General features: G+C 37.4%; 1 protein-coding gene across 5 annotated transcripts in view; it reads right to left on the bottom strand.

Annotated features, from left to right (window-relative positions):
* LOC117223860 (uncharacterized) overlaps positions 1–15,207 on the bottom strand; it is a 99,420-nt gene that overhangs the window by 71,639 nt on the left and 12,574 nt on the right. For all 5 annotated transcript variants that reach the window (XM_076528798.1, XM_076528799.1, XM_076528802.1 and 2 more), the window contains 10 exons: positions 12,254–12,554; positions 8,561–8,741; positions 5,740–5,990; positions 4,822–4,966; positions 4,289–4,501; positions 3,459–3,641; positions 2,764–2,961; positions 2,283–2,419; positions 1,084–1,420; positions 27–311 (listed from right to left, as the gene is read on the bottom strand). In XM_076528798.1, coding sequence (XP_076384913.1) covers positions 27–311; positions 1,084–1,420; positions 2,283–2,419; positions 2,764–2,961; positions 3,459–3,641; positions 4,289–4,501; positions 4,822–4,966; positions 5,740–5,990; positions 8,561–8,741; positions 12,254–12,554 — 2,231 coding nt within the window. The remainder of the gene's footprint in view (positions 1–26; positions 312–1,083; positions 1,421–2,282; positions 2,420–2,763; positions 2,962–3,458; positions 3,642–4,288; positions 4,502–4,821; positions 4,967–5,739; positions 5,991–8,560; positions 8,742–12,253; positions 12,555–15,207) is intronic.

Genomic DNA, 15,207 nt, shown 5'->3' on the forward strand with positions numbered 1-15,207 from the left:
TCTATGAAAAGTTTCCTCGCATTTACCTGTAACATGTTCAGACAATTGATCGGCGTACATCTCGACGATCTGAAGAGCTTCTTCTTCGGTCAGATCCGGTGTCTCGTAGAGGCTGACGGAAACTTCTTTCCCGTCGAAGCTGAAGGATACTTCCCCGCGATCGTCGAGCGTCACCGAGTGATCGGTTTGCGGCGTATCGTATAGTTGAGAGGTTCTTTCTTCGTGTATCGTCGACAGCGACAGGTTTCTGGCAAGCTCGTGGCCGTTCGGCGACTGAGCCTCTTTCGCTTCTTTTTGTGCCGGTAATTTATCTGCGAAGCAAAGCTCGAGGTTATATCGAGGTTATACAGAAATGACTGAAATTATAAGCTACTTTTATTCAGTTTCGACGTCGATTGACAGAAAAAGTTGAAACACATAAGTTCTCACCGTCCTCGACAATTTACATTCGACGCTGAAGAGTAGCTCTTCTTCACCACATTTAAATTGTTAATAATTGGGTATTATATGCTATAAGTGTACAGGGTGACCCAAAATTGTGTCATGGTTGCTACACCTGGAAGGAGGCGATTTCCGAGGTCATTTGAAGCAACTTTTTCCTTTACAAAAATTTCCTCCGACGCGTCGTTGACGAGTTATTAACGAATAACAGTCGACCAATGAGAGGCGAGCTCGGTGACCGCGACGCGGCCGAACCAATCAGCGGAACTGGGCTTCGAGCGCTCGTTGGCTCGGCCGCGTCGCGCTAGGCGAGCCAATCAGTGGAACCGAGCTCGCCTCTTATTGGTCGACTGTTTTTCGTTAATAACTCGTCAATGACGCCTTGGAGAAAATTTTTGTAAAGGAAAAAGTTACCCCAAATGACCTCAGGAATCACCCCCTCCCGGCTGTTAACATAATTATGGGACACTTTCTCGTTGACTTCGGTGTATCTTAAGTCAATTATACTGTTCGCAGTATAATATACAAGTAAATAATTTATTTGTTGATTTTCGTAAAATCATTGAAAAATTTCGCATCGATTTCAACAGAATGCAAGCACGTAATTAGTTGATCTATTTGTCGAATAATTGTTCGAAATACCTTCAAAACCTAAAAGCGACGCGGAACTGCTGACGGAGCCCATGCAGTTGCTGGCCTCGCACGTGTACGTTCCTAAGCAGCATGTCCCGTCTTGCCCGGAAATGATTCTGTGTATGTCTCCCGGCTTAAGCTCGACGCCATCTTTGTACCATTTCAGGATCGGTTGCGGCACACCGATCACTTTGCACTCTAAATTCACCGCGCCCTCATCCGACAATATGGCGCGCAAACTTTCAAGGAACTTCGGTTTCTTGAAGTGCTTGGGAATGATTAGTTTGAGGAAACAGGATGTGACACTATGGCCGAAATCATTGGAAGCCACGCACTTCCACTCTGCCTGGATATTGGGAAATGCCGGCGATTAATCATTTTCATTCAGGTTCTAAATCGTCACCGACATCTACGTATATCGCACAATCTTATAAATAATTCGCGTCTCGCGCGATTCAACGAAATTCCACGTCGTTTTGCTCGAGCGTTAATTTGTTGCAAAGATTTCACAGCCGAGACAAAATTCTTTCAGGGAAATTTTTATGTAAATTTTGCTTGGAGTTACGCTTTTGCTATTCATACAATTATGTATATATTATTATATATAATTACATATAAATTATTATATATTATTATACAGGGTTCCCCAGGTCATTCGAAGCAACTTTTTCCTTTACAAAAATTTTCTCCGAGGCACCGTTAACGAGTTATTAACGAAAAACAGTGACCAATGAGAGGCGAGCTCGGCTGTCGCGAGGCGACCGAGCCAATGAGCGGAACTGGGCTTCGTGCGCTGGTTGACTGGGCCGCCTCACGTCAGCCGTACTCGATTCTTATTGGCCACTGTTTTTCGTTGATAACTCGTTAACGGTGCCTCGGAGAAAATTTTTGTAAAGGAAGAAGCTGCTTCAAATGATCCGAGGAACTCGCCATTTCCGGACTGCGAGACATTTTTGGGACACCCTGTATAATTACATATAAATTATTATATGTATAATAATATAATTATATTTATATATATATTGATTTATATATATAATATATAATTATTAATGTAATATATAATCGTGTGCTTTGTAATGTTTGTTCAGTAATGAAAATTTGCGTTCGAAATTCATGGAGAAAATATTCGAGCAGCAGCGATTGAAATATTTTTTAAGCTCGCGCGAATGGTTCGTTGAATTGTTCACGAGAGCGGAAAAACTTACTTGATCCACGAATTCGAGCCTTCGTACATCGAGGTGGCACGTGCCAAGATTCTCCTTGGCAGCGTGGTATTTTTCGCTTTCTTCCACCAGAACGTCGTCCCTGTACCAAGAGAGGCTTGGCTCGGGCGCAACACTGGCTGTAAATTTAATTCTTTGCATAAGATCCGTTGTTCGAAATATTACACCGACGCGGAGCAAGCGTCGCGTTGTTCGAAAGAAAATGTTAAAACTCTGACGCAGAAATAAGTTTAAGAACCTCTTTGCATCGTTTTCATTTTTTATTGAAATTATTGTATTTTTTTCTTCTTATCAAATTTTAATAGAATAGAAATTATTCGAACATTTAGAAACGTTGCTCCTTGTCGATCGATTTTTCGTTAATTGTTTATTTATTCGTTACTCGTTCGATGATTCGTTATTGTATTATTGTTAATATCGTTAGCGATTCTGGAGAAGCGTTTTGACGAGCATCGATGGATACCTTGGATAGTGAATCGGAAATCTTCGTTGATTCTTGCCTCGCAGCTTCTGAGGCCCTTGACGAACGTGGGCGGCTGATTCGTGCTCAGAAGCTGCAGACGTTCTTCTTCGTTCAATTGATTCTGAATATCTTCGATCGTTAATTCGGCTGTACTCTTTGCCTCTCCCATACAGTTTCTCGCAATGCAGCAGTAGGAACCTTGGCAGACGAACGATCGTTAAACAAATGAAATAAAATTTCAGTATAAAACATGAAATGTGAAATAAAATTTCAGTGCAAAATATTAAATGTGAAATAAAATTTCAATGTAAAATATTAGATACAAAATAAAATTTCAATGTAAAATATTAGATATGAAATAAAATTTCAATGTAAGATATTAAATACGCGAAATAAAATTTTAATATAAAATATAAAATATTCCAAAACAGTTGAAACCATGAAACAGAATAAAGTCTACTCCGTAGGTGAACTATACTAATTTTTCCTAAAAAATTAACAAAAGTACGTGTAATCTATTAATCGTAAAATAAAGTAACGATTATGCGAAACTACATTGGAGTTTTTATCCTACCTGTCTTTATATAAATAAATTTACTGTATAAAATTGAAGTCGTGTAAACTTTGATGTTTAGTTTTCCCAACTTGTGCTGGTTATTAACGCGAAATGATTCGAGAGGGTGCCGATTAATTACCCAATGAGTTGGTTCCAGTCAGTTGATAAACATCTCCCGGTTTCAATTCCTGGCCATCTTTGAACCACCTGAGCAATGGCGTCGGGAAACCGACGACCTTGCACTCGAAGGACACCAATCCCTCTTCCGTGAGGACAGCTTTCAGGCTTTCCATGAAGCGAGGTTTCCTATAGTTCTTTGGAACTGGACAAAAGCGTTTCAAAGAATGAAGCGTCTATATTAATCCCGTCATATTGTAAAATAATGCATTGTCATCGACGTCGTTTCTTTAACCAGTTAGCTGTGTTCGACGAGTATACTTGTCACGGAGAAGTATTTTGAGTCGCGACGAGTATAGTCGTTGTCGCTTGATTCTCGCGTTATTTTATAATAAAGTTTTATATTATTATATATTTATAATATATAATAATATTAATATAATGTAATATAATATAATATAATATAATATAATATAATATAATATAATATAATATAATATAATATAATATAATATAATATAATATAATATAATATAATATAATATAATATAATATAATATAATATAATATATATTGATATATTATATTATAGTATAATATATTAATTGTAATATTATATTATAGTATAATATATTAATTATAATATTATATTATAATATAATATATTAATATATTATATTAATATTATTATTATATATTATGTATGACCTCAGGAACCCCTTATTTCCGGATTGCGATTTTTGGAACACCCTGTACAGGTCTGCGCTCTGAAAAGGAGGCGCCGCAGCTAACTGGTTAATATTTCTCGCGTAGAAAAAAAGAAAAAAGTCAAGTATTTCGTGCGAAGCTTACTGGACATTGCGACATAGCAAGTAGTAAATTGTTTCATATCTTCCGCGTTCGTTGCGACACATTTCCATTCGCCCTCGTCCATGGCTTCTACCGGATATACTTCTACGCAATATCCGCCGAGGCCGTCTTCCATCACGTGGTACTTGTCGCTGGGCTCGATACGTCCTTCCTTGTTGTACCATGTTATCGCTTTTGGCCATGGCGGTACTTCCACTGTCGCAGTAGCAACCGAACTTGTACTTATCGTTTTCAGAGATGTCATATCGTCGAAAGCAAAAAAGTATTACAATTCGAAAAATTCACTGATATTTTTTCCGGCGTCGCGTAAATGTTCTATCGTAACGCAACTTTCCATGCGAGATTTGTAAGTTTGTAAATAAGAAATATGAAATAAAATTTCAATATAAAATATAACAAAATTTTCATATAAAACATGAAATATGAAATAAAATTTTCATATAAAATATGACAAAATTTTCATATAAAACATGAAATATGAAATAAAATTTCAATATATTTATATATTACAATACCTTGACAAGAAAGACGCAGAGTTTCCCCGATTCTGCAACATTCGTCCTGCAGGATCTGCTTGAATACAGGAAGTGGACTGGAGAGCGTCAAGGAATCCGCTGGCTTCAGAGAACCTTCTCTGCTACCTTTCCCAACTACGTGTACCTGCAATATCGTCCAAATCATTTTTCGATGAATCATTTGATGTCCTCTAAAACTTGTGTTTTATTCAATTACAAAAATTCGTATGATATTTTAAATGTTTTGATTCGTTCAATATTTTTGTAAATGCAATAAATTCTCCCTAATTGACGGAAGAGAAGATACGATTATTCGAGTCCTGCGACTCGTGTTTATAATTAAAATAATACTTTATAATGTAATAAATATATAAATAATGAATTTCATAATTAAATAAATAACCTTGACAATCGGTTACTATAAACATTCTCTCTTCCCAAATTGCCCATCTTGAGCACAATCTGATTGTCAATTAGAGAAAAATTTTCATTAATACTGTTTGTAATTTTAAATAACACAAAAATAGTAACGCAACATTCCACACACGCGAGTAATGGTAATTTTGTAAATAAGAAATACGAAATAAAATTTCAAAATATAAAACATAAAATATAACTTCAATATAAAACATGAAATATGAAATAAAATTTCAATATAAAGCATGAAATATGAAATAAAAAAAAAATTTCAATATAAAATATAACTTCATTATAAAACATGAAATATGAAATGAAGTTTCAACATAAAATATTAAATATGAAATAAAATCCGTTAAGACGTATAGTTGGGATAGATTTCTATTATCATGTAAGTTTCAATTAAGTAATTGATTCAACAATTTCCCGTGAAAGAGTCCTCAGGGTGTGAAACCTTGAGGAACGAATGATTTTCAACGATGGTTGAAATCATCTGCTCACTTTCGAGGAGGAATACGCGGTTCCCATGCAGTTGACAGCTTCGCAGGTGTAAATGCCGAGGGAGGTTGAGTCGTCAGGGTTGGCGGTTAAGGCGAAGACGTCGCCGGCTTTGATTTCTTTGTCATCTTTGAACCAACGGAGCACGGGTGTAGGAACTCCGACAACTTTGCACTCTAGGGACACCGTGCCGGCCTCTGTCAGCAGAGCACGCAGTTCTTCGACGAATTCTGGCCGCTTGTAAGCTTTCGGGACTGTAAATAATAAATAATGAATATTACCTACAAATGATTTCACTTAACCGAACTATAATAATAATGTATCTGTACGCATCACCTTTCCAGTATTGAATATAACAAGAATTTCTAAACTTAAAGTGGCTTTAACATCACGTTGACAAAATAATAGCAAGCTTTAGCGTTACGTACTAAGCAAATGTAACAATAATAATAATAATAATAATAATAATAATAATAATAATAATAATAATAATAATAATAATAATAATAATAATAAAATAATCTTGACAAAATAGGACCAAGCTTTAGCGTTAGCTACTAAATCAATATAACAATAATAAATAATAATAATAATAACAACAATAGCAATAATAATAACAATAATAATAATAATAATAATAACTTTATTTATCAATGGGATGATATAAACGTAAATTACTCGAACACGTCGATTTATTTAAACTTCTATATAATAAAAATATTTGTTGAATTTGTTGTATTTGTAATTTGTACTGTAAAAATTTTTATAAGCGCGGGAATTGGAGTTTTTCGCACGAATAATTGCGGTAAATAATATTTGTTTAGCCTACGTTGGTCTATGAATTTGGTTTCTTCGAAAGTTTCGTCGTAATTTCGCACTCCAAATTACGGTAATCCGGTATGTATATCTTGAAACTCATGCTTCAAACACCATCCACGTTGGCGCGTTTCTATTTTCGTCTATAGGAAATTGTGGTCCATTGCTCCGATTTGCTTGGAATTTGTGCGAGTCCTCTTCCGAACGCGTACGTAACGACTCGAAATAATCTTTCTGTTCTTTGAAATTGCATCTGCGCTCGATTCTCTCGCTGACCACTAATTTTTTTTTACAGAAGACACGCTAGAAGTGTTAATAAATGCTTCGTCGGAAGCCCATTTCGTTTTCAAGTAATATTTTTTATAAACCGTTAAAAGAGACCTGCAGATTTTGTGTTATTTGACAAATTAAGCGGCGAATATTAACTCTGAAAAATTCACGCCATATCAAAGTAATTTAATTAACGACGCTGAAACTAGAAAGTGAAAATTTACCGTAGGAAATATTGGTTCAACGGTTTTGCATTTTACAAATCCTAGTAACATTCGATTTGTTCAATATATTACAGTAAAAATTAATTGCAGAAACCTAGGTAAAAATTAGTGTCACCCATGCGTGATTCACGCGGCACTGAACGTATTAAAAACATTAAGCGGCGAATATTAACTCGGAAAAATTCACGCCATATCAAAGTAATTTAATTAACGACACTGAAACTAGAAAGTGAAAATTTACCATACGAAATATTGGTCCAGCTGTTTTGCATTTTACAAATCCTAGTAACATTCGATTTGTTCAATATATTACAGTAAAAATGAATTTCAGAAACCTAGTTAAAAATTAGTGTCACCCATGCGTGACTCACGCGGCACTGAACGTATTAAAAACAGTGACGAAAACCCTGGAATCGACGATGTTCGACCCTTCTATAACGAAGGTATACATATATATTCGTTCCGTGTTGTGACGAAACTGTGTTCTCGGAGCGTCGTGTTAGATCGAACGTCGTGTCGAAAGAGGCCTAGAAGCGACATAAATCGAGGGAATGCGTTCCGCTTTATATCGACAACGGTGTTCTCCGAGAGCGTTCTGTCGCGCGTTAAGAGAAATTTCGAAACGATGGATATTCAACAAAATTCGTTCGATGTATTTTCGTCGATATAGAAAGGTCGACATTTGAGAAATGCTAAGGACTCGTCGTCGTACGCTTTAACAATTATCGCGACGCGATGGAAATATTCTTACTGCTAATATTTATTTATTTATACGAACGGGTGAGAGCCTATTTTTACATTAACGAAAAGAACAACAACAAAAAAGTAACATTATTATCGGCAATTATTATATCATGCGGCGTTATTATCATTAACATCAGCGAATAACTGTTTCAGGTGAATAGTTTATGTAAACTCGTTTTAAATTTTGTGACATTGGTTGCAAATATGTTTGTATTATTGCTATTGTCATTAACGAATTGAGTATGTCCTGTAAAAAAGGTCGATGCGAGCTTTACCAGAAAGAAATCGTGTTGTAAAAGTACTGTTGAAATTTTCGCGCCGTGTTGCCAATCGAAACGGTGTTGCAGATCGAAACAGTGTTGCCGATCAAGGCAGCGTTGCCGATCGAAACAGCGTTACCGATTAAGACAGTGTTGCCTATCAAGACAGCGTTGCCGATCAAGGCAGCGTTGCCGATCGAAACAGCGTTGCCGATTAAGACAGCGTTGCCTATCAAGACAGCGTTGCCGATCAAGGCAGCGTTGCCGATTAAGACAGTGTTGCCTATCAAGACAGTGTTGCCGATCAAGACAGCGTTGCCGATCGAGACAGCGTTGTCTATCAAGACAGTGTTGCCGATCGAGACAGTGTTGTCGATCGAAGCGGTGTTGTCAATCGAAACAGCATTGCATATGGAGACAGCGTTGCTGATAGAGACAGCGTTGCCGTTGGAGACAGCGTTGCCAAACGTACCGCGTTATTACGGAGGTTACGATTGCATAAATGCTCACCGATCACCGTCAACTTCGACGTGCAAGAGGACCTCCCGTCTCGGTTCTCCGCCATACAGGACCAGAATCCTTCGTCCTCGACCGTGACCGGTGCCACATCCACACAGTAGAAGTTCCCCTCGTGGACGAAAGAGAATCTCGCACCCGCGTGCACCGCTTCGGCATTTCGGTGCCAAGTGATCTGGAATCCAACAACAACGACAACGCATTTGAATCGCTTAAATCACCGAGCGCCCACCTACGCGACGTCACCGTCGCTTGTCAAACAGCGAATTTTCGGCGGAAAATCGGCGCTGACGTCGATGCGTGAGGACATCTCGCGAAGAAACCTCGCGCATCGGTAGCCTATAAAAATCACGGCGACCTATAAATAGCGTTTATTCATCGTTACTCATAGGTAAATGTAAACAGCGGTCGCGAATTACTATAATTATTGCTGTGCACGTAATTGTATCGGTACGCTCGGTCGTTAGACCGTGCGTGTGAAATAAACATTTTGTGCAATAACGACGAGAAACAAAAATGGCGTAAACATTTGTTACGATCTCGAATCGTTTAAACCATTCGTTATAATACAGGGTGTCCCAAAAATGTCTCGCAATCCGGAAATGGCGGATCCCTCGGATCATTTGAAGCAACTTCTTCCTTTACAAAAAATTTCTCCGAGGCACCGTTAGCGAGTTATTAACGAAAAACAGTGACCAATAAGAATCGAGTACGGCCGACGCGAGGCGGCCCAGCCCAGGCGACCCAGTTCCGCTCACTAGCTCGGTCGCCTCGCGCCAGCCGAGCTCGCCTCTCATTCGTCACTGTTTTTCGTTAATAACTCGTTAACGGCGCCCCGGAGAAAATTTTTGTGAAGGAAGAAGTTGCTTTAAATGACCCGAGGAACCCGCCACTTTCGGATTGCAAGACATTTTTGGCGCACCCTGTATATTGTTGATGCAACGTTAACATATGATACAATATATCGTTAAATTGCTCCAACGGTGCCGCCATTTTTGGCACTTTTGTCAACAAAACTTTCAAATTTTTCTATTATTCGTAATACGTAATATTAACGTAAATGTTACGTGAAACGCGTTGTCGTGTCACACAAAAATTAAGCGAACCTGTTAGGTTATATTTTTCTAACCGCATTCGACGTAATTTTCCAACAAATTATCCTTATCGTTCGTTAATAAAAGACGCGATTACTCGTCGCAGAAGACTGCTCTTCGCGTTAAAAAAGATGATCAGATACGTACATCAAATAATAATTCAAAGATGGACGACAGTTTTCACACCTGAAAATACTGTAATTAAAATTTCTATTCGTTTCCTTCTTTGTTTTCTTCTTTTCTTTAAATTTATTTCTTCTTGTATTCTATCGGGTCCTTCGTTTTTGAGGTTACTGGACACGTAGACGGTGACAAGAGTTCGATAGATATCGAAAGTGGAAATTTTTCACAAAATGTCACCGAATTTCTCGACCCGTACCACTAACGTACGGAGGGAGCGACGCGGCGCGGCGTCTATACACACACACACACACACATTTGTATATTCAAAGGTTCCCTCTGGGAGAGCGTTACGCAACCCGGTCGCCGGCGAGCATTACGCCGCGGAAAAGCGACCATTTGGAGGTTTACGAGCGGGACCACGCAGATTTAGCCGATCGGCGGGCATAGTTGCTCTCCGCGGCACAGCGTAAGCGGCCGAGTAATAATAGTCGTAATACGAGGCGACGCGTAAGATCGCGAGTAACGATCTTCGTTTTCTCGTTCGCGTCTCCTGCCGCAAGCTCTCTCTCTCTCTCTCTCTCTCTCTCTCTCTCTTTCTCTCTCTCGCTCGGGTCATGGACCTCGCGGGGTCCCTTTTAGTTCGGCCTATGTACACGCGCGCGTACACGTATCCCAGGTTCGCCGGACTGCTTAGCCCGCGTCGCCGGCGCCGCCGCTCCCCCGCGCGCCACCGAGCAGACATAACCAACAGAAACCCGTCGCAATAAGTCACCGACTGATTTCGCCTCGGCCACCCTTCCGGGTTAATCACCGGATTTGGCACGGATCGGATTCCTCGTTGCCCCGTGCACAGGCCTAATCAATTCTAGAACGTACGAGGCACTGTTCTATCATAGTAAATTCATGCTAATTGACGCTCCGAATCGCGCACAAAAATGGACGTTTTGGAGGAGAGAAGATATGCGACTCTGTTCGAGTCTCGCGGCTATTATTATTTATTATTGAAATAATGTTTTAGAATACGATGAATATGTAAATAATAAATTTGACGATCGGTGACTACTTTAGTAGTCATGGCTCGAGTCGCGAGGCTCGAATAATAGAACGAATAATATAAATTGTTTATTTTTGTGTACTATTAATTAGTATTGTATACTATTATATTTATTGTATATATTGTATATTATATATTATATATTGTATAAATTATATTTATATATATTATACTATTATATACTATTATTATATTAGTATTGTGTACTATTAATTAGCACGTCAATTAGGGAGAATTTACTGTTTCTCTCTATTCGGCCACGATAATTGCCGGCGATAGCGGCGCTGCTCATCTCAATTCGGTTCTAGAGCTCAGCGAGAACTTTCGAGAGGCAGTCGAACTCGAGTATTTTAATCGAATCTCTCTCATCTTTCGAAATTAATACGCGGACAGATTTATTCCATGGAAAAATTCTTCGCGTCAACCGCGAGATAAAAGAATCAAGGAAGACAATTTTGTCGTTTCCGAAATCATTCATTTTAATAAGCGGAAAATACGTCGTTGTTCTTAGCACTTTTTCCTTTTAAACAAAATTATTCATTTTTCAAATTTTGTCTATCCATTTATTTCTTGCCATTCCAAAGCCTGTAAGATTAACTCTTTGCACCGCTAAAATTTATTATATCACGTTCCAAGATAATTTTTACGTTAACAAAGTTTAGATTTGAATAAATTGTTAAAAGTGTAACCGTTATGTGAGTCGCAAGGTTCAATTTCGCATGCATAAAATGCACTTTGTCATATAAAATGAAGATACTATAAGTCAGAAAAATTATTTTAGATTTGCAATTAAAGTAGTTTCAAACGCAAAGGGTTAAAAATCAAATAAAATACTCTGGTATTTTTATCGCAGCTTTCAAATAACTATACCTTGAAGATTAACGTTTGTAAGTAATCGACGTCGTTATTGATACATCGTCGTGCAATAATCATCGTTATTACCACGTTATTAATTTATTTGTGATCCACGCCTAAGAAAAAAATGAAGCAATAATCGTCGTTATTGCAACGTTATTAATTAATTTGTGATCCACGCCTAAGAAAAAAATGAAGCAGCAGCCGTCATTATTACAACGTTATTAATTAATTTGTGATCCACACCTAAGAAAAAAATGAAGCAATAATCGTCGTTATTGCAACGTTATTAATTAATTTGTGATCCACGCCTAAGAAAAAAATGAAGCATCACCCGTCGTTATTATTTGTTAATGCAAACGACGCCTTATCGTGTTACTTTAAAAATATCACGAACGTGTTAAAAAGCCACGTTGGAATCGCAATGGAATTTCACAGTGAAATTGCTTCAGCAACGTTAGTCGATCTAATTACGCGAACGATCTAATTGCGTTACTTCGATCGATCCGAATTGTTTCGTTGGAAATGTTTCGATGCACGTTTTGCAACTGTGTCGGTTACCTTCGGCGTGGTTGAACTTCGAATCTCTACGAGAAACCTGGTCCTCGTGCCGACCTTGACCGCTAGATCGGTTAATCTGCGGAGGAAGATCGGCGGATCGCCTTCCTCGGTGATCGAGTCCTCGATGCTCAGGTGAATCTTCTTCGAGGACCCCTTGTCCAACCCTTGGCCGACCCTCGTCGCCACTAAAGCGTAGTGGCCGGTATCTTCTTTCTGGGATTGTTTCAAGGTCAATTGGACGACATTGCCTCTCATTTGAATCCGGTATCGATCGGATGGTATCGGCACATCATTGCGTTTTCTGTAATACAAACGAGAAATCTGGTTTAGCAATGATTCAACTATATATCGTAATTAGTTGCATCGTTGATTTATAAAGGTTAATTCAATTAACACGATTAGTTAATTAAATTCAACTTAGTTAATTCATTTGATTTAATTTAATTGTCGGTCAAAACTTAATGGATCAAATTAAATTTGATTTAATTGTCTTCCATAACTTCATTAATAAATCGATCTGATTTGATTTAATTTAATTGTCGTTCAAAACTTAATGGATCAAATTAAATTTGATTTAATTGTCTTCCATAACTTCAAGAACTCCCATAACTCCAAAACTTAAAGAATTCAATTCAATTCAATTTAATTTAAATATCTTGCATAACTGGGTTAATTAATTAATTTGTTTTGATTTAATTATCACTAAAAACTTAATTTGTTAAATGAAATTAAATTTAAATATCTTCCATAACTACGTTAATTAATTAATTTGATTTAATTTAACTGTCGTCTTCCAAAACTTAATGGATTAAATTGAATTAAATTGAATTATCTTCCATAACTTCATTGATTAATTAATTAGATTAAATTGAATTATCTTCCATAACTTCATCGATCAATTAATTTGATTAAATTGACTTATCTTCCAAATCGTAATGAATCAAATTACATTAAATTATCTTGCATAACTTCGTCAATTAATTAATTCGATTTAATCCAATTATCGCCGAAAACTTAATGAATTGAATTAAATTTAATTTAAATATGTTCCATTGATTAATTTGATCGAATCTAATTATCCTCCAAAAACTTAATTAATTAAACTAAATTAAGTTATTTTCCATAACTTAATTAATTAATGTGATTAAATTTAATTCAAATATCACGCATAACATAATTTAACCTTCACGATCAATCGCGCGCGCGATATCGTTAATTCATCGATAACTTAATTAAACGGGGCCCCGCAATAAATAAACTTATCGCAAGCAAAGGGGTTTATTAGTTTACTTCATTTAACGTATCGCTGTATCCGAGCGCGCTATTAATAACATGCGAACGACACGACGAAGTACGAGCCGAGCGGTTCCCGATGGAAACTCGATTAACCGAACGGAAGGTTCTTCCTGTGAATATTTTTAGTATCAAATAGCGCTTTCATCGCTTTTATTACACGCTTGTCCACTTCAGACGTTCACGGCTGATATCGAAATCGGTCGGTTCGCGGATTATATCAGTGACTCGCGGTCTTAAAATATTCGCAGGCGATCTATAAATACTGTCGGAACGTGTCTTGACATTGTCGAATAGCCGAATACAATGTGTTGCCGTGCGCGTGCATCCGGCGCTTCGATTACAATTCCGATCCGATAAATGGTTTCGATTCATGTGTGTCGCGCTTTCGTTTCGGACTATAGCCGCGACATGATGTCAAAGTATATTTATTCTTCGATTATTCTTAATGCATAGCTAGACGATTTTGCTATATTACGGTCTGTCGACAACGCACGTTCCGCATATATCATCGGCGTGTTGCGGGACGCGTATTTACGACCGGCCATCTTTTCGCGCTGCCAATGCTCATTCGCAACTACGCGAGTTGACGATACCGATCATTTGTTGCTCCGTCTTTGTTTACTTGTATTTCGATTATTATTATTATTATTATGTTATATTATTATTAATAATAATAATAAAAAATGTTAATAATATTATAATAAATTGTAATAAATATATATTACACAATAAAAATTATATATCACAATATTTATATAACAAACATTAATATTACTAATAAATTAAATATATTGTATTATTTATAAATGATTGCATTCCGAATGCGGGTTAACAAATTTTGATTTTATAAAATTCTCAAGTAGCAGAAACCAAGGGGGACACTCTCGAAGCGATTGCAATAATTTGCAGCGTTTGGAAATATATATACAGGGTGGCCAATTTCAATTGAGATCGCGAAAAAATCTCGGAGACACGTGGCTCAAAAAAAATAAAACAAACCGACACGTGTCCTTTGGTATTTCGAGCAAGGAGTCGAATGGCCCCGTCAGTTTCTTCATACGCGATCGTTTTCAAAGTTACTTCAAGGTCGTCTTGCTTTTCTTTATCATAAGTGTATATTTTTCATTTCGGAATCGTATTCTGCGTAAAAAAGTGCGCAACTTTTATCTAGAACGTTGATGTGAAAATCGCGGAACACACACACACCCTGAGAAAAATCTTTCATTCGCTGCAACGCGTTGATCTTTCGTTTTTCGAACCGAAAGAAAAATATGTTTTACTTCGACACAGTCGTTTCATCGGAAACGACGAAAATCTCCTTGGAAAACGGAGATCATTCTCGAGCTAAATATTCGATACAACCGAGTAATGTCTCCCAAACTGACGCTTAGATTGTTCACAAAGATGGACAATTTGGAGATACGATTGTTTGAGACTTGTGGCTCGTTTTTTATGGTTATCGATTGTCAACAACTATAAAAACGAGTTGCAAGGCTCGAATAATCGTATCTCCTCTTCCCAAATTGTCCATTTTCGTGGACAAACCGAGCGTCAAGACATTACTGTATGTATACATATGTCTCCCTTACTGACGCTCAGATTGTCCACTAAATTGGATAATTTGGGAAGGGGAGATACGATTATTCGAGCCTTGCGGC

Source organism: Megalopta genalis, chromosome 1, assembly GCF_051020955.1.
Source record: "Megalopta genalis isolate 19385.01 chromosome 1, iyMegGena1_principal, whole genome shotgun sequence".
Classification (NCBI taxonomy): Eukaryota; Metazoa; Arthropoda; class Insecta; order Hymenoptera; family Halictidae; genus Megalopta; species Megalopta genalis.